This window comes from Heloderma suspectum, chromosome 4 (assembly GCF_057233095.1).
Source record: "Heloderma suspectum isolate Gila_16-S chromosome 4, 16-S_ref, whole genome shotgun sequence".
Lineage (NCBI taxonomy): Eukaryota > Metazoa > Chordata > Lepidosauria > Squamata > Helodermatidae > Heloderma > Heloderma suspectum.
The window spans coordinates 315,006,501-315,027,995 of NC_139461.1; the positions used below are offsets into that span (position 1 = coordinate 315,006,501).

Genomic DNA, 21,495 nt, shown 5'->3' on the forward strand with positions numbered 1-21,495 from the left:
CTCCAATGTTTCTAATTTTCTGGAAGAGGTCTCTTGTCCTTCCTATTCTATTATCTTCTTCCGCTTCCGCGCATTGCTTGTTGAAAAATAATTCCTTATCTCTTCTGGCTAATCTCTGGAATTTTGCATTTAATTGGGCACATCTCCCCCTATCACTGTTGCCTTTTGCTTTCCTTCTTTCTTGCGCTGCTTCCAGTGTCTCAGCAGACAAGCCATCTTGCCTTCTTGGTTTTCTTTTTCTTTGGGACGTTTTTTGTTGCCGCCTCCTGAACAGTGTTGCGAACTTCTGTCCATAGTTCTTCCGGGACCCTATCTACTAAATCTAGTCCCTTAAATCTATTCTTCACCTCCACTGCATATTCATTAGGAATATTGGTGAGCTCATATCTAACTGATCTCTGGGTCTTCCCTATTCTCTTGAGTCTGATTCTAAATTGTGCAATAAGAAGTTCGTGATCTGAACTACAATCAGCTCCAGGTCTTGTTTTTACTGACTGCATAGATGTCGGCCACCTTTGGCTACAAAGGATGTAGTCAATCTGATTTCAGTGTCAACCATCTGGTGAAGTCCATATATAAAGTCATCTTTTAGGTTGTTGGAAGAGAGTGTTTGTTATGCACAGTGAGTTGTCTTGACAAAATTCTATCAGCCCTATGTCCTGCTTCATTTTGTTCTCCCAGACCATGCTAGCCTGTAATTCCAGGTGTCGTTTGACTACCCACCTTAGCATTCCAGTCTCCTGTAATGAAAATAACATCTCTTTTTGGCGTATTATCCAGTAGGTGCTGCAGATCCTCTTAGAACTGATCTGCTTCTTCAGCATCTGTGGTTGGGGCGTATATTTGGGTCACTGTGATGTTAAATGGCTTACCCTGAATTCAAATTGAGATCATTCTGTCATTTTTTGGATTGTATCCAAGCACTGCTTTAGCCACTTTATTATTATGAAGGCTACTCCATTTCTTCTGTGGTCCTCTTGTCCACAGTAGTAGATCTGGTGGCCATTTGATGTGAAGTGGCCCATTCCAGTCCATTTCAGGTCACTGACACCCAAAATGTATATATTTAATCTTGACATCTCCCCAATAACCACATCCAATTTGCCCTGGCTCATAGATCTTACGTTCCAGGTTTCTACGGTGTGTTGATCTTTAGAACATCGGATTCATCATTCACCAAAAGCACCATCGGCTGCTAGCCGTCCTTTCGGCTTTGAGCTAGCTGCGTCATCACATCTGGAGCTAGTTGAACTTGTCCTCTGTTCCTCCCCAGTAGCATTTTGACCATCTTCCAACCTGGGAGTCCCATCTTCCGATGGTATACCGACATATCTCTGGTTGTACTGATCCGTTTAGTTTTCACGGCAAGAATACTGGGGTGGGTTGCCGTTACCTTCCCCAGGGGTCGTATTCAGTCTGACCTCTCTGCCATGACCTTCCCGTCTTGGATGTCCCTTCACGGTTTAGCTCATGGCGTCATTGAGGCACTCAAGCTCCAGCACCACGACAAGGTAACGATCTCCTTTGCTGGAGCGATCTCCTTTGCTGATTGGGTGCAAACCATGATTCCTTGGCAGTGCAGAAAAACTCAGACAGTGCTAGTGCAGAAATCAGATCTCTGAGTAAGTAACTTAGTAGTTCTCATGTCTGCTAGAAGATGTGTGGGCAGTGCCCACTGAAGCCAGAGAGGTGGCTGAATAAGATGTGCAGGGGTGGGGTAACAAAAACAGCCATGCTGGATTAGATCAAAGGCCTCTCTCATCTGATTTTAAGAACGCATTCTATTACATTTATATCCCACCTTTCCTCCAAGGAGCAATACGACAATGGAACCAATTCCCTGGGGAGGTGGTGGGCTCTCCCACACTGGAGGCATTCAAGACGAGGCTGGACAGCCACCTGTCAGGGATGCTCTGACTTGTATTCCTGCATTGAGCAGGGGGTTGGATTCGATGGCCTTGTAGGCCCCTTCCAACCCTACTAGTCTATGATTCTAAGCCCTGCTGAATAAGAATGAACATAGCTTCTACAAAGGCAAGTCCTGTCTCTCTTAACCTTTCAGAGTTTGTTGAGAGTGTCAATAAACGTGGACAGGGGTGATACTACAGTAGACACTGTTTACTCGGACTTTCATCGGGCTCTTGACAAAGTCCCTCACCAAAGACTCCTAAACAAACTTGGCAGTCATGGAATAAGAGGAGAGGTCCTCTTATGGATCAGCAACTGGTTAAAGAACAGAAAGCAGAGTAGGAATAAATGGTCAATTCCTGCAATAGAGGGATATAAACAGGGCCCCACAAGGATCTGTATTGGGGCTGGGGCTTTTTATTTGCTCATAAATTATCTGAAATTAAGAGTGAGCAATGAAGTGGCCAAGTTTGCTGATGACACCAAATCACTTAGGGTGTTTATAACAAAAAGGGATAGTGAGGAGCTCCAAAAGTATCTCTTCTGAGCATTGGCATCCAAATGGCAATTGCAGCTCAATGTAAGCAAGTGTACACTGATGCAAGTTGGGGCAAAAAATCCCAAGTTCACATATAGGCTGATGGGATCTGAGCTAGCAGTGACCGACCAAGAAAGAGATCTTGGTCTGTGGCGGTCAGATCAATGAAAATGTTGAGCCAGTGTGCAGCTGCTGTGAAAAAGACAAATTCCATGTTAGGCATAATTAGAAAAGGAACTGAAAATAAATCTCCCAATATCATGCTGCCTTTATAGAGAGTGGGGTACTGCAGGGCTCTTCAACATTTTTATTAATGACTTGGAGGAGGTGCAGGGAATGCGCATCACATTTGCAGATGACACAAAATTGGGCGGGATAGCTAATACTTTGGAAGACAGAAACAGAATTCGAAGTGATCTGGATAGACTGGAGCGCTGGGCTGAAAACAGCGGAATGAAATTTAATAGGGATAAATGCCAAGTTCTGCACCTAGGAAAAAGAAACCAAAAGCACAGTTACAAGATGGGGGAATACGTGGCTCCACAACACTACAAGCAAGAAGGATCTTGGAATTGTTGTAAATCACAAGCTGAATATGAGGCAACATTGTGATGTGGCTGCAAAAAAAGGCCAATGCTCTTTTGGGCTGCATTCATAGAAGATAGCTTCCAAATCCCATGACGTACTAGTTCTCCTCTACGCAGCACTGGTTAGGCCTCATCTGGAGTACTGTGTCCAGTTCTGGGCACCACACTTTAAGAAGGATGCAGACAAACTGGAGAGGGTTCAGAGGAGGGCATCAAAGATGATCAAGGAACTGGAAACAAAGCCCAATGAGAGAATGAAAGAACTGGGCATGTTTAGCCTTGAGAAGACTTCCAACCCTACTATTCTGATTCTAGTGCAGGAGGGTCATAACAAAGTCACGGCATCACGTAGAATCAGAATAGTAGGATTGGAAGGGGCCTACAAGACCCTCGAGTCCAACCCCCTGCTCAGTGCAGGAATCCAAGTCAGAGCATCCCTGACAGATGGCTATACAGCCTTGTCTTGAATGCCTCCAGCGTCAGAGAGCCCACCACCTCCCTAGGTAATTGGTTCCATTGTCGTATTGCTGTAACGGGAAGTTTTTCCTGATGTTCAGCTGGAATCTGGCTTCTTGTAACTTGAGACCATTATTGTGTCCTGCACTCTGGGATGATGGAGAAGAGATCCTGGCCTTCCTCTCTGTGGCAAACTTTAAAGTACTTGAAGAGCACTATCATATCTTCCCTCAGTCTTCTCAAGGCTAAACATGCCCAGTTCTTTCAGTCTATCCTCACAGGGCTTTGTTTCCAGTTCCCTGATCATCTTTGTTGCCCTCCTCTGAACCCTCTCCAGTTTGTCTGCATCCTTCTTAAAGTGTGGTGCCCAGAAGTTGGCTCAGGACTCCAGATGAGGCCTAACCAGTGCTGAGTAGAGGGGAACTAGTACTTGCCGGGTACTCTTTACATTGCTTTACGTTAAGCAAAGATTGCTTTATGTAATAAGCCTGCAAACATCCCTGCAGGAGCAATGTCAATCGCAGGATAAAAGCGTTGTGTGATAAGGCCCTACGATAATGTGCTTTCTGTAGGGCTGCCTTTGGTTTGGAAGCTGCAGCTAGTGCAGAATGCAACAGCTAGATTGCTCTGTGAGGGTTCTTACTGCAGACGTATACCTCCTGGGTTGAAAGTAGAGCTAATTACCTACTGAGCTATGTTCAAGGTGTTAGTACTAGTTTATAAGGCCCTAAACAGCTCAGGACCAGGTTATCCGAGAGACTTCCTTCTCCGATATAGCCTGCTCTGGTCTTGACGTTCTGTTGGGGAGGGTTGCTGACCTTACTTAAAGCTTACTGAGCTTCATTTTGCCACCATGTGGAGGAGGGCCATCTCAACTGTGGCATCCACCATGTGGAATGATTTCCCCATTGAGTTCAGGTGGGCTCCTAATGTGGGGTGCTTCTTCTGACAACTGAAGACATACTTGTTTGCCCAGGCGTTTCCCTGACTGTTAGTATGGTCAGCTACCCCTGTATTTTAATGAGATGTTATTGTTTTTATCATTGTTTATTGTTTTAATGATTGGTTTTATTGTATGATATGATTTTAGCTTGTAAACTGCATTGGACTTTTTTTTATAAAGAAATTACAAACAGTATAGAAATTCTCTAAAATAAAAATGAATTATTCTAAATGCTCTTTAAAACTCAAAGAAGAAAAAGAATATTCCTTTACAGGAAGAACACAGCAGTTAAAACACACCCAAGGGCTACGGAGGGAGCAATTCTATGGCCGCTAGACAGCAGCTAGACGGCCATAGAATATCTTGTTTTCCGGGAACCGACCTCGGGAGCCATCGGCGAAAAAACCTCCCCCACAGCCCCATCTTCTGCACTGGTTAGGCCTCATCTGGAGTGCTGTGTCCTGCTCTGGGCGCCCCACTTTACGGATGCAGACAAACGAGAGGGTTCAGAGTTCCTGCCAAGCTGCTGAATCCCTTAGTCCTCGGGCAGCTCGAGAATGGACGCGGGGCCCTGCAGGGTCCCCAAGAACTGCGCTCCCAGCGCAGCAGGCGGGGCTGTTCCCCAGTCGGCGTGGCCGGACGAGCTGCACGTGGCCATCAGCCGTGTCCCCTGCAGCCAGCCGCGCAGCAGCCGTACACCGACGCCACGACTCTGGCTCCCTAACGGCGGCAGCACCCACCGAGGCCCCATCAGCTCCCAAGGCGGCCGCGCAAGCTGAGAAGCAGGCCGCGGCCGCTGAACTGTTCCCTTCCCCGACGGCCCCGGCCCCTCCGCCCGGGTCGCGGCTCGGCGGCGCCCCTTTCCAGTTCCGCCAAGCGCCGCGTGGCCCGAGCCAGCCAGGCGCCCCTCGTCCGAGGGCGGAACGGCGCTGCGCTTGGCCGGGCGCCCCGCCGTCCCACGCCCCGTTTCGGAGGCAGGCTGCCGGCCCGCCTTCAGCAGCGCGGAGAGCAGGCCCTCGCCAGGGCCCCGCCGCGCTCCGGGCGGCGCTCGAGTCCCGCGCGAGTGCCCGGCCCGGCCCCCCCGCAGCAGCCCGGCCGAGCCCAGCGCCGGCGCCCCGCCGCCGTGCCAGCGAGGCCCAAAGACCCCGGAGCCAGCGCGGAGGCAGCCCGCTCCCGGCGCTCCACGCGCTGCGGCCGGGGCTGCCGCGGCCAGGCCGGCGCGCCCGCCCGCCGCTCGGCCAGCCCGCCTCGGCGCCGCTCCCCCAGGCCGGGCGTGGCGCTGCGGCTCTCCCGGGAGCAGCCCGCGGCCGGAGCACAGGCGGCGCCGGCGGCCTGCGCCGCCCGCTCCGCTTCCCTGCGGCAGCGAGGAGGGCGCGGGCCGGAGCCGGCGCTCGCGCCACGCCCCGCCTCCCCGCCGGCAGGGCTGATCCCGGCCGGGCCGGCGGCGCGGGATCGGGGCCTGTCGGAAGGCCCGCCGCGGAGCCTCGCCCGAGGGCCGGGCGCGCGGCCAGGCCAGGGCGGCCGCCTTTGCCGCGCGCTTGCGTGGAGCGGGGCGGCCGCCCGGCCGTCAGAGAGGCCGCGCCGGCGCCCCGCGCCAGGCGTCTTCCGGGGCCCGGCTCCGGCCAGGGGCGGGCAAGTTTGCCGCGCGCGCGCGAGCGCAGCGCTCGGCCGGGCTCGGCGCAGGGCTCCCGCTTCACGCGCGGCCGGCCTCCCGCTCCCGCGCCCCTCGTGCGGCGGGCGAGGCCGCGGGCCGGGCTCGCCTCGGCGCGCGCAGGCCAGCCTGGCGGGCTGCGGCGCCCCGAGCGCGCCGGCCCTCCCCGGGGTCGCCGAGCGCGGCCATGCGCGCGGCGCTGGCCGCCCTCCTCCCGGCGGCGCGGCCTGGGGCGGGAGGGCTTCGGCCGCGCTCCTCGCCGCCGCCCCGCGCTCAGCCGGCGTCGCCGCGGCAACGGCGCGGCGGGCGCCTGCGGCCTGTGCGCTGCCGCAGCAGCAGGGCGGGCGCGGCCGGCGCGCCTCCCTCGCGGGCAGGCGGGCTGCCGGGCGTCCCCGCCGCCGGGTAGGCGAGGCGCGCGCGGGGCCCGCCGCCCCGCGGGGCAGAGGCGCCGGCCAGGCGGGGCGCCCTCGGCTCGGCGCGGGCCGCCCCCGCGCGCCATCCGCGGCCCCGCTGCGGGCCAGGGAGGGGGCGGGCGCCCAGCTGGAGGCGAGGGAGCCGCAGCCCCGGGCCAGGCCGTGCGGGGCGGAGAACCCCTCGGCCCTGGCCCGAGAGCTGGAGCTCCCGCTTTCCTCGCGCCAGCCTTGGCCCGGGCCTGGCCCATCCCGCGTGCCTGGCGGGGCGGGGCCAGGCAGCACGGGGGCAGCCACGCGGTTGGGGCCTGTAGCCCTCCGGATGGGTGGGAGGCCAGCCCCCGCCAGCGAGGCCGACGGTCGGGGCGCCGGCTGCGGCCCGAGCGCGCGTGGAGGGCCCGGGCTCCCCAGCCTTGGTCGGCGCTGCAGCAGCTGTGGGCAGCTATGACATTGGGGCTCTCGCCGCCCACCTGCCTCCTGCAAGGCCATCAAGCCCAGGGTCTGCAACCGCCTAGCAGCACGGCTGCAGCCTGGGGGCTTCGCTCGCTGCCCCGCGTGGTCACCTGGGCTCCCTTCCTGGCCAGTCCAAGGCCTGAGCCCAGTGCTGGCCTGTGGCTGGGAGGCCCAGGCACCACGTCCCCCACATCCAAGGCCTGAGAGTCGAGGAAGAGGCACGGTGAGGCTGAGACGTTCGGCCCGCGATGTCTGTGCACTGCCAATGCTTCAGAGACAAGCCTGTGCCGCCTCGTCAGGGCCTTGGGACGTGGCCCAGACGCAGAGGGCATCAATTTATTTATTTATTTATTTATTGCATTTATACCCCGCCTTTCTTCCTCTCGCAAGGAACCCAAGGCGGCTTACATTATCCTCCTCCTCTCCATTTTATCCTCACAACAACAACCCTGTGAGGTGGGTTGGGCTGAGAGTCTGTGACTGGCCCAAAGTCACCCAGTGAGCTTCCATGGCCGAGTGGGGACTAGAACCCGGATCTCCCAGCTCCTAGCCCAACACTCTTGCCACTACACCACAGTGGCTCTCATAAGGCCTAGGAAAGTGGAAACAGCCGGGGGCGGGGGGGTTGCTGTTTGTTTCTGAGGGGATTGGCCACTTTCTCCAAGGGGAGAACGGGAGATTTGGGGGAAACATTTTTTAAAAAAATTCTCCTGTTCAATATTTTCTCTTTCAGAATAAGCAGTTTTTAAAAGTCGCATTTTAAAATCATGCTGCTGCAAAAGGCCTTGACCTGAGATTCAAAGGTAATATGTGGAGATGGTCTAGCTAATGGTCCCAAGTTTAAACTTGGAGGCCCGAGCCCTGAGAATGGGCCCCAAACCGGAGTCTGAGTTCTGGCCACCTTACAGGTAGGGCCCAGGGAGGGGGCCAGATCCTCATTCTTGAACTCTCTTTCCTTCTGCTCTCTCCGCCCCCAGCCAAGCTTTCCTGTCCGCATCGAGGCCACCATGTCCCACCCCAAAGGCAAGGCGGGAGGGCCCCAGCCGTTGGTCTTCACAGCGCATGAGATGGATTGCAAGATCTGCTACGAGCGCTTCGACAGCCGCACCCGCCACCCCAAGCTGCTGAGCTGTGGGCACTGCGTCTGCGTCAGGTGCCTGCGCAAGATGGTGGACGTCGGTGAGTCCCCTGGGTGCCTCGGTTGCCCCTTCTGCCGCCAGGAGACACTGGTGCCAGAGAAGGATGTGGCTCGGCTCCCAGAGGATGGGCAGGTGCTGGCACTGCTGAGCTGCCGAGAGCAGCTCCAGAAGCAGGGGGGGCCCAGCCACTCCCCTGAGGTGCTCCTCTGCCCCAGCATCTTGGAGCCGTTTGTGGACAGCAAGCGCAGCTCCTCGGACTGCCTTGTCATCACCTTCCTGGAGATGCCCGAGGACATGGCTGCCCCCGATGGGGTGGGCGTCCTGGATGTGATGCGGCTCTACCGCCCGCCCAGCCTGGCCTCGCTGCCCTGCCGAGCCCCGCCGGCCAAGTGCCAGTCATGCCGCAGCGCCTGGCGCGCCATCCCTCGCTGCTTCCTGGGGGTGCTGTGCCTGGTGTACTTCAGCTCCCTGCCCTTCGGCATCTACCTCCTCCTCGTGGAGCGCCTCCACCTGGGCATCGTCCTGGTGAGCCTGGTGCCTTCCACCCTCCTCGTCTGCGTCTTCTACAGCCTCTGCCAGTGCATGTGCCACAAACTCTTTGACTTGCCCTCTTGAGCTGCCCAGGGGGCTGCCTACTGGGGAGGGGAAGTCTGGAGGACAGGGGTCTTCTGCAGGCCCCCAGGACCACTCACTGTCAGAGGTCCCTGCCCAGCAGGCTCCCCGCCCCCAGCCCTCACGGGAGCAGCGCAAGCAGCCGCCCTTTCTGCAGTGGCCTTGAGGGGCTCAGATGCCGATGGGCCGGGGCGGCTCTGGGCGGCACCTGGACCTCGTGTGGGTTCCCCCACCCCCGAGCACTGAAGTGCATCAGGTGCAGCTGGGGCTGGTTTGTCACATGTGGATGAGGGACCCATAGCCTGGTAATGAGGCAGCCCCCGTTCCATGAGGTCAGAGACATTGACTCGTGTCAAAATACATATTTCCTTGCAAGAGAGAGAGCAGAGTCCCACATGTAGATGTGCGCAGATGTGTTCACTTGTCACAGGTTGTGGTCATCAATCCATAAGTGTGACGACTGCCAAATTCCGTTCACACTGGCAAAATGAGGAATTTTTGAGTATGACCATTTTGAGGCAGCCATATCCTGAATGGTTGGCAGCTTATTCAAATTTCTCAGTCATCAGCAACCTTTAAAAAGGATGAGTCCATTCCATAGAAGCCGACACTTTTGCTGACGGGCACTGGCCACAGCACTAAATAGAACCTCAGCCTGCTGTGGCGTGTACCACTCGACAGCTGATGCTCTTGCAGAAGAAGCCCATAAATTGGACTCGAAGGACCCACCTTGTTCTGACCTAGCAGGGCGGCTGTCATGTTCTGTGCACATCCTGAGAAATAAATTCTGCCCCTATTAAACGGGTCCGTTTGGAGGCCTTTTTCGTGGCAAGCAGGAGGGAAAGTGTTCTTACTGGAGGAGTGCAACAGAGAGTGAATGCCCTAGGAATGGGGTGTCCTGGAAGTAGATGCTGGGCCAATGACAAGTGCTGGTTGCCCCTTCTGTGTCCGGGCTGTGGATGTGTGTGGCCAGCTGAGCTGGGAGTCACAAGGCAAGTGGGATGAAAGCCTCTCCCACCCCCTGCAGGACAGGAGTAGGTCAGGGGCTCTCTGTGGGTGAGGTGGGAACAAGCAAAGTCCTCAGGTGGCCACTACAGGCCCTGTGGGGCCACCTGCCTGTCTCCTTGACATCTCCGTGCTTCCACCACCACCACCACTGTTTGCCCAGATAGGACCGCATCTTACACCCAGTGGTATTTCTAGACTGACCCTCCTACAAGCATGACCCTGGGTGGGGTGGGGGAGTTAGTCTGGGGCAAGGCCTCTAAACTCTATGGAGGAGGTGTGGCTGGGGCATTTTGGAAACTGGAAGAGAGCCCCAGCAGCATGTTCCGTAGAGTGTTGAGCAACATGCTGATGCAAGAGCAAGCCTGCAAACAGCAAGTAGGGAAGGACGAAAGTCCCTTACCTGGTCCCGCAGCTTTTTTTTTTTGGGGGGGGGGAGGCGCTCCGGTTCTCCCCCTGAAATTCTTGGTGGGTGGGGAGGCGCCCCACCCCTCCCCGCCGAAATTCTGGCCGGGGGAGAGCGCCCCGTCTCCCCGGCCGCGAAAGAAAAAAAAGTGTAAAAAACAAAAACGTGATAGGCTACGTAAAGATTTACGCAGCCTATCACGGCTAGATTTTCAAAGTCAGCTGTGATAGGCTACGTAAATCGTCATGTAGCCTATCACGGCTGACTTTGGGGGGAAAAAAAACGCGTACGCAAATGGCGGCGCTCATGGGCGCCGCCATTTGCGTACGTGCTTTCCCCCCCCCCCCCAAAGTCAGCCGTGATAGGCTATGTAAAGATTTACGTAGCCTATGACGGCTGACTTTGAAAATCTAGCCGTGATAGGCTGCGTAAATCTTTACGTAGCCTATCACTTTTTACTTTACTTGGAAATGGCGGTGGCGGCAGCCGGTCGGAAGACCAGCCGCTGCTGAACCACCGCCGGGACCTGCCGCCGCGAGGGACAGTCGCACGAAGTAAGTCCCATCCCGGGGGGGGGGGGGGCAGGGGGTGTCGGAGAATTTCCCCACCAATTTCAGGGGGCCGAATGCGTTGGCATTCGGCCTCCCGGAGATTCGTGGAGAAATTCTCCGACATCCCTAAGTCAGCAAGGGGCATTCAGAGCAGCATCGCAGCGCCCCCTGGTGCTGGTGTGTTCTGTGGGCACACTGCGTGCTGCAGCCATGCTACTCTGGCAGCCTTCTTTGAAGGGTCGCGGGGCTCTGGTGAGCCGCAAAAAAGGTCCCGCCACTGTAGGTGTCAAAATTCTGCTGCTTATACAAATAGAGCTAAGAACTTGAAAATGCAAACATAATCTACCTGATGTCAGAATTTCAAACCAATGCGATACAAATTGCCACAGATAATGGACACATTTGCACTTTTTACTCCAAGCTGTGTACCAGCATATCATATTTATTTATTAATTGCCCATCTGGCTGGTCACCCATCATACATTTCATACATTTCTTGCACATTCTGGGGGAAATGACTGGTGCAGTTTATTCAGGCTTATCGAGGAGGGGTGCTTTCCATGGGCTTGGTGAAATTCTGAGCAGCTGTTTAAAAGTGCTCAAGGTTTCTTTGCCCCATGAACACCCATAGCAGCAGCTGCTGGTAAAGTCATGTTGGGCTTGCTCAGTTTCACCCTGAAGCTAGAACACTGCCAGGACTCCAGTGTTTTGAGAAGAATCCCAGCGTTCTGATAGTGGGGGGCAGGTAGCAGGAAACTCAACTAAGATAAGAGGTAATTTTGAAGGCTGGGAGAATCTCATTGATGAAGAGAGGGAGGAAAAGGAAAAAGGTATAGTGGAATCCTGTGCTTACTCTGTTTTGAAAGTAGATGTATACAAATCTATTCATTGTACACGTCTACTGAGTTGATAACTTGTTTGTGTTTTGCTTTTTAGTTTGTGTTTAGTTTTTTTCAGAACTCTTTCTGAAGTTCCTTTTTAAAAGCCAGGAAAATTCAGTGATAAAAAAATTAAAACGACTAGAGTTAAGGCTATCTCATGTTGGCTCAACATCCGCAAAGCCAGGAAATTGGGAGCTTATGCCTTAACACGCCAGGTGATAAGTAAAGATATTGTGCAATGTTACAAATTGTGCTTGCTTACGAGCAACAAACAGGCCTGGGTCAACTCACAGGAGGGTTCCTCTAGCAAAATAGTAAGGCTCAGATGTTTCAAAAGGCAACACAGGAGCAAGAAAGCATGGGGCATCTTTACTGGTCCCAGGTACTCCATCCTCCCCATCTGGATTTGGGCCTGAAAGACCAAGGGAAACTCTGGGTGCATGGAGGGGAAGTTGCAAGCAAGCACAACTTGTGGCATTGCACAACGTCTTCAATGATCACGGGGCATGTCAGTGAAGGCATCCTCAGCCTTACCTTCCAGTTTCCTGGCTTTGTGGAGCATGAGCCAAGATGAGGTGGCCTTCGCTCTGGTCTTAAGCCAGCAGGTTTTTGGACCCCTGAATTGTCATGGCAAGGGATCACAATGTCGTGCAGGGGTGCGCCATCTGTGCCCCAGATCCACTGAGCGCTAACGGGTGGCTCAGGAGGCCATGACAAGTGAAGAATGACAGAGGAGGTTGGACTCGATGGCCTTGTGGGCCCCTTCCAACCCTACTATTCTATGATTCTATGAAGAAGGAAATGCCGAAGAAGCCTTTGAGACTTCCACCCCTTGCACCACTGAAGAAGAGCCGGCTGGCGTAGCAGCCCAGGAGACTCGTGGCTCTGGAGTGACCGGCGCTGTTTCAGGGACACGGGACAGGCACAAGCAAAGCAGTGGCCCCGCAGCCATCCCACCCATGCTTTGTAGCGCTGCCTGCCTTTTTACTCTCCCTCCTTGTCCCACACACTGATTTTAGTCTTTTGGTCGGAGAGGATGGGATACAGCTGCAGTGCCTGGGATGCAGAAGGGTCCAAGTCTTAGCCTGGAAGTCTTTACAGAAGGGGCGGGTGATCGGTGGCCCTCCAGATGTTTGGGCCTGCAACAGCCATCAGCTCTGGCCAGCATTGCCAGTGGTGGTGGATGATGGGAATTGAAAGCCAAAACACCTGCAGGGGGTCACATCTTGCCCACTCCTGCTTAACAGCATCATCCCACACAAGATGTCCACAAAGAACACACAACCCAAAAGCACAGCCATTTGGAGATTTGCCATGCCAATCTTTAGGAGAAGGAAAATGTTGGGGGAGGGTCTTGGGGCAAAAAGCCTTTTACAAAGGTTCCACCTGTGTGAGTTAGAGATGGGGGAACCCCTCCCCCTGAGACCTGGTCTGGGGGGGCGCTGTGGGGAAATCTGGGCTGCATAGGGCCCCACAGATTTCTCCAGAGCCCTGGCGCATCTGCCATAGTTCATGCAGTGGTGCTCTGACTGTCTAAAAGGCACAATAGGCTGATGGTGGCTGCCGTTAGCCTCTCGCGGGAAAATTACAGCAGTAAATTGTGTAGTTCATGGCATTTGCAGCCTTTTATGCCACAATTTACATAGAAGGAAGTGCTTTATTGCTGCAAATGCCATAAATTATGCAATTTACGGCTGTAATTTCCCTGCATTAGCCTATCGCACCTTTTAAATAGCCAGAGAGCCACCCTGCGAACTACTGCAGACGGACCAGGTAAGGGGGGGCAGTCCTCTGCAGAACCCAGGCGATGGATTCTTGGGAATCTGGCCTCATTTGGATCTGTAGCAAATTTCTCCAGGATCCCTAGTGGGAGTCATAGACCTGGTTCACATGTCATGACAACCCATGGCTTAACCCATGATTTAGCTGCCAGACGATTGAGCATACTGTGGGTTGTTTTTCCAATTCCTGGGGTGTTCCACCCCCTTCATCCACTCCTTCCCTGTATCCCACATGCCTTTGTGGAGATGCCTGGGACTGGACCTGGACCTTTTGCAGGCCAAACAGGGATCTCCTTCCAACAACAAGCAAACAAAGCAATGTCCAGTTTATCTCATAGGTGAGGTCTTCACAAACATGTAGGATGAAAGCCAGACCATGAAGCACATGGTCTTCGATGTCTATATACTAACGCCCAGAGTATGGGAAACAAACAGAATGAGAAATTATGACTTGATGGGTGTAACTGAGACTTGGTGAGATGATTCTCATAACTGGAATAAAGCAATTGAAGGATATAACTTGTTCAAAAAAAACCCCAGGAGGAACAGAAAGAGAGGTGGAGTTGCACTATATGTGAAAAATACATATCTCTACACAGAAATACAGGAGGATGAACTTGGTAGCCCCATCGAGAGCATCTGGGTTAAAATAAATGCAGCAAAGAATAAAAGGAACATGGTGGTCAGAGTCTACTGTTGTTGTTCAGTCGTTCAGTCGTGTCCGACTCTTCGTGACCCCATGGACCATAGCACGCCAGGCCTTCCTGTCCTGCGCTCTCTCCCGGAGCATGCTGAAGTTCATGTTCATTGCGTCGGTGATGCTATCTAGCCATCTCATCCTCTGCCGTCCCCTCCTCCTTTTGCTTTCAGCCTTTCCCAACATCAGGGTCTTTTCCAGAGAGTTTTCTCTTCGCATTAGGTGGCCAAAATATTGGAGCTTCAGCTTCAGTATCTGTCCTTCCAATGAGCACTCAGGGTTGATTTCCTTGAGGATGGACTGATTTGACCTCCTGGCAGTCCAGGGGACTCGTAAGAGTCTTCTCCAGCACCACAGTTCGAAAGCATCACTTCTTCGGCGCTCAGCCTTCCTTATAGTCCAGCTCTCACAGCCATACATTACTACTGGGAAAACCATAGCTTTGATTAGATGGACCTTTGTCGGCAAGGTGATGTCTCTGCTTCTTACTATGCTGTCTAAGTTTGCCATAGCTTTCCTCCCAAGGAGCAAGCGTCTTTTAATTTCATGGCTACAGTCACCATCTGCAGTGATCTTGGAGCCCAAGAAAGTAAAATCTGTCACTGCTTCCATTTCTTCCCCTTCTGTATGCCAGGAAGTGATGGGGCCAGATGTCATGATCTTCGTTTTTTTAATGTTGAGTTTCAAACCAGCTTTTGCACTCTCCTCTTTCACCCTCAACAAGAGGCTCTTTAGATCCTCTTCGCTTTCTGCCATTAGGGTGGTATCGTCTGCGTCTCTGAGGTTGTTGATAATTCTCCTGGCAATCTTAATTCCGACCTCTGATTCATCCAACCCGGCGTTTCTCATGATGTACTCTGCATATAAGTTAAATAAGCAGGGTGACAGTATGCAGCCTTGTCGTACTCCTTTCCCAATTTTGAACCACTCGGTTGTTCCATGTCTGGTTCTTACTGTTGCTTCTTGACCCTCGTACAGGTTTCTCAGGAGACAGGTAAGGTGGTCTGGTACTCCCATCACTTTAAGAATTTGCCACAGTTTGTTGTGATCCACACAATCAAAGGCTTTAGCGTAGTCAATGAAGCAGAAATAGACGTTTTTCTGGAATTCTCTTGCTTTCTCCATGATCCAGCGAACATTGGCGATTTGATCTCTAGTTCCTCTGCCTCTTCGAAACCCAGCTTGTACTTCCGGTAGTTAGAATCATAGAATTATAGAATAGTAGGGTTGGAAGGGGCCTAACAAGGCCATCGAGTCCAACCCCCTGGTCAATGCAGGAATCCAAGTCAGAGCATCCCTGACAAATGGCTGTCCAGCCTCGTCTTGAAGGCCTCCAGTGTAGGAGAGCCCACCACCTCCCCAGGTAATTGGTTCCATTGTCGTATTGCTCTGACACTCAGGAAGTTTTTCCTGATGTTCAGCCGGAATCTGGCTTCCTGTAACTTGAGCCCATTAGACAGTGGGCCGTGTCCAACAGGGGCCTTGCACACACGGCCAGCCCCACCAGTCGTGGTCCGTGCATGGCCCCTGCCACTTGCAGCCACAATGCAGCGCTTCTGGGGGCAAGCCCAACACTTGTCTCCCTTCTAGAAACAAGCGTCTTTATTTGTTTGAGGGCTTGCTCCCGGAAGCGCTACATCATGGCCACAAGCGGGAGGGGCTGTGCATGCAAGGCCCTGCACTAGATACTGCCCCCAATCCCCAAACATATTCTGTGGATACATGCATTATTTCAATGCGTCAGTGCAACCAAGGAGGAGCTCACAGGTTCTTCCTGCTTAATATGTGTAAACAAGGCAGGAACGTAAAGATGTGACTCTACCTGGCATCTTGTTATGGGGACAGCAGTGACCCACCAGGTCTGCAAAGTGCCACTGCCTTTTTGGAAGGGCAGTTCACTAACACACCTGTCGATAGAAAGCGGTTCTGAGAGTTCTTCTGCCAGTTCCTTTATGACTCTAGGATGTTCATCTGGCCCTGGAGATTTGAACTCATTCAAAGTAATGAGGTGTTCCTTGACCATATGCCTGTCGATCTCAAGCTGCAATCCTGCCCCTTCAGCCTGTACTTCACCTTTGCCAGGGGGGGTCATAGACCCTCTTTTGGGAGAAGACTGAGCCAAAGTAGGAATTGAGCACCTCTGCCTTTTCTTTGTCATCTGTTATCGTTTTGCCATCCTTATTTAATAGCTGAACCACCATTTCTTTCCTCTGCCTTTTTATACCTATCAAGTCATAATTTCCCTCCTGTATTAAGAGTTCAAGTTCGTTCTGTTTGTTTCCCATACTCTGGGCGTTAGTATATAGACATCGAAGACCATGTGCTTCATAGTCTGGCTTTCTTCCTACATGTGTCTGAAGACTATGATTGGGCGCTATCAGAGCTGTTCTCTCCATTGCAGTGCATGCGCCTCCATCCACTGTTACCCCCAACATTACATCTCCCTTCCCCGTAGGATTCAGTTTAAAGCCCTCCTGATGAAGTTCTTCATGCTGTGGCCAAACATCCTTTGTGAGGTGCAACCCATCCCTTGCCAACAGCCCATCTTCCAGAAAGTATAGCCTGTGGTCCCAGAATCCAAATCTCTCTCGTCAGCACCACCTTTGTAGCCAGTCATTCACCCGGAGTATTTTTCATTCCCTTTCTATCCCTCTTCTAACTACTGGAAGGATGGATGAGAAAACTATCCGTGCCCCAAAGTTCTTGAGTTTCCTTCCCAGAGCTTCAAAGTCTGACGTGATTTCTTTGTAGCTCCGCTTGGCGGTATCCCACATGGATGAGAAGAAAGGGATACCTGTCAGTGGGCTTTATGAGTGCAGGCAACCTTTCAGTCACATCTCTAATTCGTCCTCCCGGGAGACAACATACCTGGCGAGTCCACGGGTCTTTGCGACATACTTGGGTCTCGATCCCACGCAGCAAGGAGTCTCCCACTACTACCACTCTTCTCTTCTACTTCTTGTAGGCCTGGGTTTCATCGCCTCTGTTTGACTGACCTTCAGCCTCTTGCTCACTCTCATGCAGGTTCCCCTGTGATTCTTCGTCTGCAGGCTGTGCTCCAGTCTCTTCCGCAAGTACCTGGAATCGGTTCCACAGCTCCACTGCTTCCACTGGTGCAGAGTGGCGTCTAGTTCTTCTTCTCCTGTCACCCTTTTCCAAGGAGTGTCCTCTACTCCATTTTTCTTCACCTCAGCATTTCCCACTGCCTCATCTTGCTCTTGCTCTTCAAGCTTCTGGTCTTCCCTTTACTGCTGTAGTTCCCCCATTCTGTCCAAGAAGTCTTTGTGTTCCCTTCTTCCCTGGAGGGTCGACAGTCGCCGCTCCAGTCCACTTACTTTTTCTTCCAGTAGCGTGATCAACTTGCACTTGTTGCAGGTGTCGGCCACGTTGTTCTCAGGCAAGAAAACAAACATTGCACACGCCTTGCAGGTCACCACCACTGGGGAGTCCTGTCCTTCCATAGCCTCTTTTCCCTTTTTGTGTCTAGCTTTGTGATTGTTCCAGACTAGCCTGTGCCTGTTCCTCTGCTCAGTAGAGGTTAAAAGCAGAGTCCCACTTGTGTGAAAGTGTGTGTTACAAGACAAATAAATGGAAAAAAGTTAGTTAAAAATAAAATAAAAAATGAAAAAAAATGTTAGGGGCCTCCCCCTTGACCTCCCCTGCCGAACTCCCCTGGCCAACTCCTGTTTGCTCCCCCCGTTCGCTCGCTCTGTTCGCTCTCTCTCTGGGAGCTTGCCTGCTTCTGTAGTCCCTGGACCAGCTGGAGCAGCTTGCTCTGCTCTGCTCTGCTCTGCTCAGCCGGGAGGCGGGAAACAGACTGAAGCTTCCCGCCCAGTCAGCTGCTGGGAGTACTCAGGCCACACACCCCCAATTCAGCTGGAGCTCTCAGAAGCTCCTGGTGAGCTCACAGCCAATCAGAAGGATAAAGGGCAGCGCCCTGGGCTTCCTGCAGCCCACTTACCTCTTAGCCTCTGTCTCCTTTGTCTCTTCAACCACTGCAACTCCCCTGGCCAACTCCTGTTTGCTCCCCCCGTTCGCTCGCTCTGTTCGCTCGCTCTCCGGGAGCTTGCCTGCTTCTGTAGTCCCTGGACCAGCTGGAGCAGCTTGCTCTGCTCTGCTCTGCTCAGCTGGGAGGCGGGAAACATTCATTTCTTTATTGCAGAGATTGGCCTGTGCCGCTCCCTCAGACACACGCCCCGGGCAGCTTACAGCAAACCAACAAGAGGCATTACAAAACCAGGCGGCCAAGCCCACGTATTCAGATGCCCAAAGAAGCGGGGACCCCTTTGACAGCATGTGGGCAGTGCCTGGCTAGCAGGGCGGGAGGCTCACTTGCTGCTGCTGGGCACTCCGCCATGGACAGCCCTTGTGGGCAGGAGCCTCCCCAAAGGCCCACTTCCACGGGGCACTTAGCCCTTGATTCATCACCAGGGGACGAGGGGGAGGCCAGGCCAATGTGGGAGCAGAGGCCAGCACCGTTTCCCCGCAGTGGCCAGCCAGATACCCCAATGGGAAGCCCACAGGCAGGGCACGCGTGTGTGTGTGTGGGGCCTGCACTGTGGTTCTCCCCCGCCATCCCGAGGCACCCTGCCTTGGCATCCGGAAGTCCCACTCCACTGTCTCTTGTGGCAAGGAGTCCACGAGAATGGTTTTTTGCCCGACTTTGCCATCTTTTCGGCCTCGGCGCCTGGGCCCTCCGCAGAGGCACGAGCGCCTCAGCGCCGTCTCGAAGCGAGCCCTCGCTCTCTTCCCGCGCGCTGGCTCGCCACCTGCCCGCAGACCCTTGCAGACCTATGGAGCACCTCACCCGCGCTAGGGAACCACGCTCCGGATTACAGCGCGTCGATTGCAGGAGGGCACGCTCCCCATTTGTTTGTGCGCAGGGCCCTTCTTTCCCTGGCTGGCGGGGTAGGCGCGACCCCTTTCCCTAGCTCCACGTGCTTCAGCCCGGGCCGTGGCCCCTCTAAGCCCGCTGCCTGCCCGGCCCTCCGCTGCAGGCCGCTGCGCAATGCCAGAGCACATGAGGGGCAGGTAGAGGCGTGCCCGGCCGTCCCGTCCAGAAGCGGCCGCCTGCGGGAGCCAGCTGGCCAAGCCACCGGAAGGGAGGCCGGGGCAGCGGGCAACTGATAGCCCGGGCAGGCGGGGCGGGGCAGGTCGAGCCCCGTCCGTCCAGGCTGGACTGGCGCGTCGGGCGCCCCCCCGCCGGTCTAGCCCCCCCGGAGCCTTTCCGGGTATTAAAAGAGCAACAAACCCACCCAAGGGCGCTGCGCCCAGGGGAAGGTCACGCCGCGCCGAGCCCTACTGGGGCTCTCTGCGGCAGCTTTCCGGCCGTCGGGGCGCTTCCCGAAGGAGCGTGGCTCCGGGTTCGCGTCTCCGTCAGAAGAAACGGCAGGAAGCGCCCCGGAGTCCCGCCGCCAAAGTTGCCGGCTCCGCCTCCCTCCCCGGCGGCCGCGCTGCGAAAGCGCGCCAGCAGCAGCCGCCAGCCTCCGGGGGGGGGGGGGGGCTTTCGGGGGCCGCCCCACTGCAGCAGCGCGGGTGGGCTGCATCCTCCGCCCCTAGCCGCGCAGGGCCTCTTCGGCCGGCTGGAGCCCAAAGGAAAGCGGCGCGGGCGGGGCACGGAGCTCTGGCGGGACGCCACGGCCGCAGGGAGCAAGCCCCCGTCCCGAGGAGCCTACAGTCCCAAGTGCCACACAGGGGGAACGGAGGAAGGCTAGCGAAAAGCAGGAGGCGCTCATTCAAACGAACTTTCCTTGTACACGTGTTTAGAGCGACTTGCGCGGGTCAGGACGACCCACCGGAGCTGCCTCAACTCGGAGCCTCCACGCTTGTCTAGGCCAGGGCCGGAGAACCAGCAGGGCGTTGCCTGGCTGGACAGCGAATTCAGTTCGAATACTGAAAATAAATCCCTGGGGTTGAGCAAGTGCTGGGGGGCCTTTGCCTCAGTGCCAAGACCCCCCCCCGCGCCGCTGCCGCCCCCATTTCGCACCTGGCCCGCTTGGCCGACTTCTGGTAAAAAAACGGAAAGTGGATCCCGCAAACCCGACAGCTGCCCACTCCTGATCCACCCTGCCAGCCGCCCTCAAGTCCCTCCCAGGCCTGTCTGGGGACAGCAGCAATGGGGGGGGGGGCATTGTGTGCATGCAGAGCGTCTGCTCTGCCACCGAGTGAAGCCCTCCTGCCAAGGCCGCCCCTCGGGCGCCCCCCATAGCGGGGCCCGCGGGGCCTCCCCCCCCCCCCCCCCGAGAAGCCTTCCAAGACAGGTGCTGTGGCTTTCAGGGCCAAGGTCCTGGGACTTTGATTAGCAGGGACGACTCCATCATCCCCAGGTCCGCGCAGCAGCTGGCGGAAAACTGGGCTGCCCCAGGAAACGCATGCTGTGTGGTGCCTCCCCTGTTGCAGCACGAGCTGGGGGGGGGGGGGTCGGTCGCTTTACAGAAGACCTGCTCCTGGTGGGGACAGGGATGGCCCAAACTGCTTCTGTCGATATGGCTCAACACAGCCGCCTGCATTTCCGGACCGTCCTTGGAGGCGTGGCTACAGGGCCCATCGTGATCCTGGCCGCACTTCAGCTTTTAGCACAGCACCCATTTCCAGGCAGCTGCCAGCATTTGCTTCATCAGCGCCCTTCACTTCAACTAGGGGTCTGGACCCCTCTCGGCCCCAGCACTGAGCTCCATTGTGGATGCTCCCTGGGGGCGGGGGGCAAGATACCCCCCATACCAGTGTGTCTCCGCTTGAAGCGCTTGCTGCCAGCCCCTTGGAACGAGCGGAAAGCCGCACAAACACTGGGAAGCCAGCCGCAGATCTGGGGCTTGGGGAGGAACCCTCTGGGGCGCCCCACAGGGCCCATGCCCACCTGCTTCCTTGTATTCTTCTCAGCCTCTCCTTCCGGCTACTTGAACGGAGCCTGCCACTCCGTCCGCTCCTCTCTTCCACCCTTTCCTAATTTGATGGCCCCTTCTTTAGCATTTGGCATGAGGTCACCAAACACACCTTCTGCAGAGTGCCACCACTGCTGGGCCCTCCCCATCCGGGAGCATGACCTTGTCCCCAGAGGGCAATGCGGCCAGGCCACTCACAGCCTGGTGCTCGACGATCTGGCTTTATTAATGGCCTGTAATCTATGTGAGCCCCCTGCCTACCCCCAGCCCCTCCTTGAATGCTAGGGCACAGCTGGAGAGGTTTGGCCAGACAGGAACCACAGCGGGGGTGCCCCACATTCCCAGACCCATGAGGCACAGACACCCTCTTGCAACCCTCGGCTTCCACTGGGAGTCAGGAGGTGGCTTCACAACTACTCAAAAGGAGAGGGCGCAGCGTCGCTGCCTCGGAGGCTCCTCCGCTGCCCCCGCTGTGCCTCAGCGGGAAGAACAAGAGCCCAGCATTCATTCGCTCATGCACCAGCCCTCCAAGGGCACAGGGCTGCCCTGACTTCAGTCTCCCCCGCAGGAGGCTACTTGGGAAGGCTTCTGCTTAC

At 55.3% G+C, this 21,495-nt stretch overlaps 2 protein-coding genes across 2 annotated transcripts; one reads left to right on the forward strand and one right to left on the reverse strand.

Annotated features, from left to right (window-relative positions):
- Positions 1-2,738: 2,738 nt before the first annotated feature.
- LOC146349123 (uncharacterized) lies at positions 2,739-6,680 on the reverse strand. Its single transcript, XM_084854916.1, has 2 exons — positions 4,732-6,680; positions 2,739-2,935 (listed from the first exon to the last, which is right to left on the reverse strand). The coding sequence occupies exon 1, from the start codon at positions 6,580-6,582 to the stop codon at positions 4,939-4,941; it is 1,644 nt and encodes a 547-aa protein (XP_084711042.1). The 5' UTR covers positions 6,583-6,680; the 3' UTR covers positions 2,739-2,935; positions 4,732-4,938.
- A 978-nt stretch (positions 6,681-7,658) lies between these two features.
- LOC146349124 (E3 ubiquitin-protein ligase RNF182-like) lies at positions 7,659-9,521 on the forward strand. Its single transcript, XM_084854936.1, has 2 exons — positions 7,659-7,749; positions 7,924-9,521. Exon 2 carries the CDS (start codon positions 7,954-7,956, stop codon positions 8,698-8,700), a length of 747 nt encoding a protein of 248 aa, XP_084711062.1. The 5' UTR covers positions 7,659-7,749; positions 7,924-7,953; the 3' UTR covers positions 8,701-9,521.
- The last annotated feature ends 11,974 nt before the right edge of the window (positions 9,522-21,495 follow it).

Excerpts from the sequence above, each read along its gene's own strand:
- LOC146349124 (XM_084854936.1), top strand. The coding sequence starts at position 7,954 with ATGTCCCACCCCAAAGGCAAGGCGGGAGGGCCCCAGCCGTTGGTCTTC.
- LOC146349123 (XM_084854916.1), bottom strand. The coding sequence starts at position 6,582 with ATGGCGCGCGGGGGCGGCCCGCGCCGAGCCGAGGGCGCCCCGCCTGGC.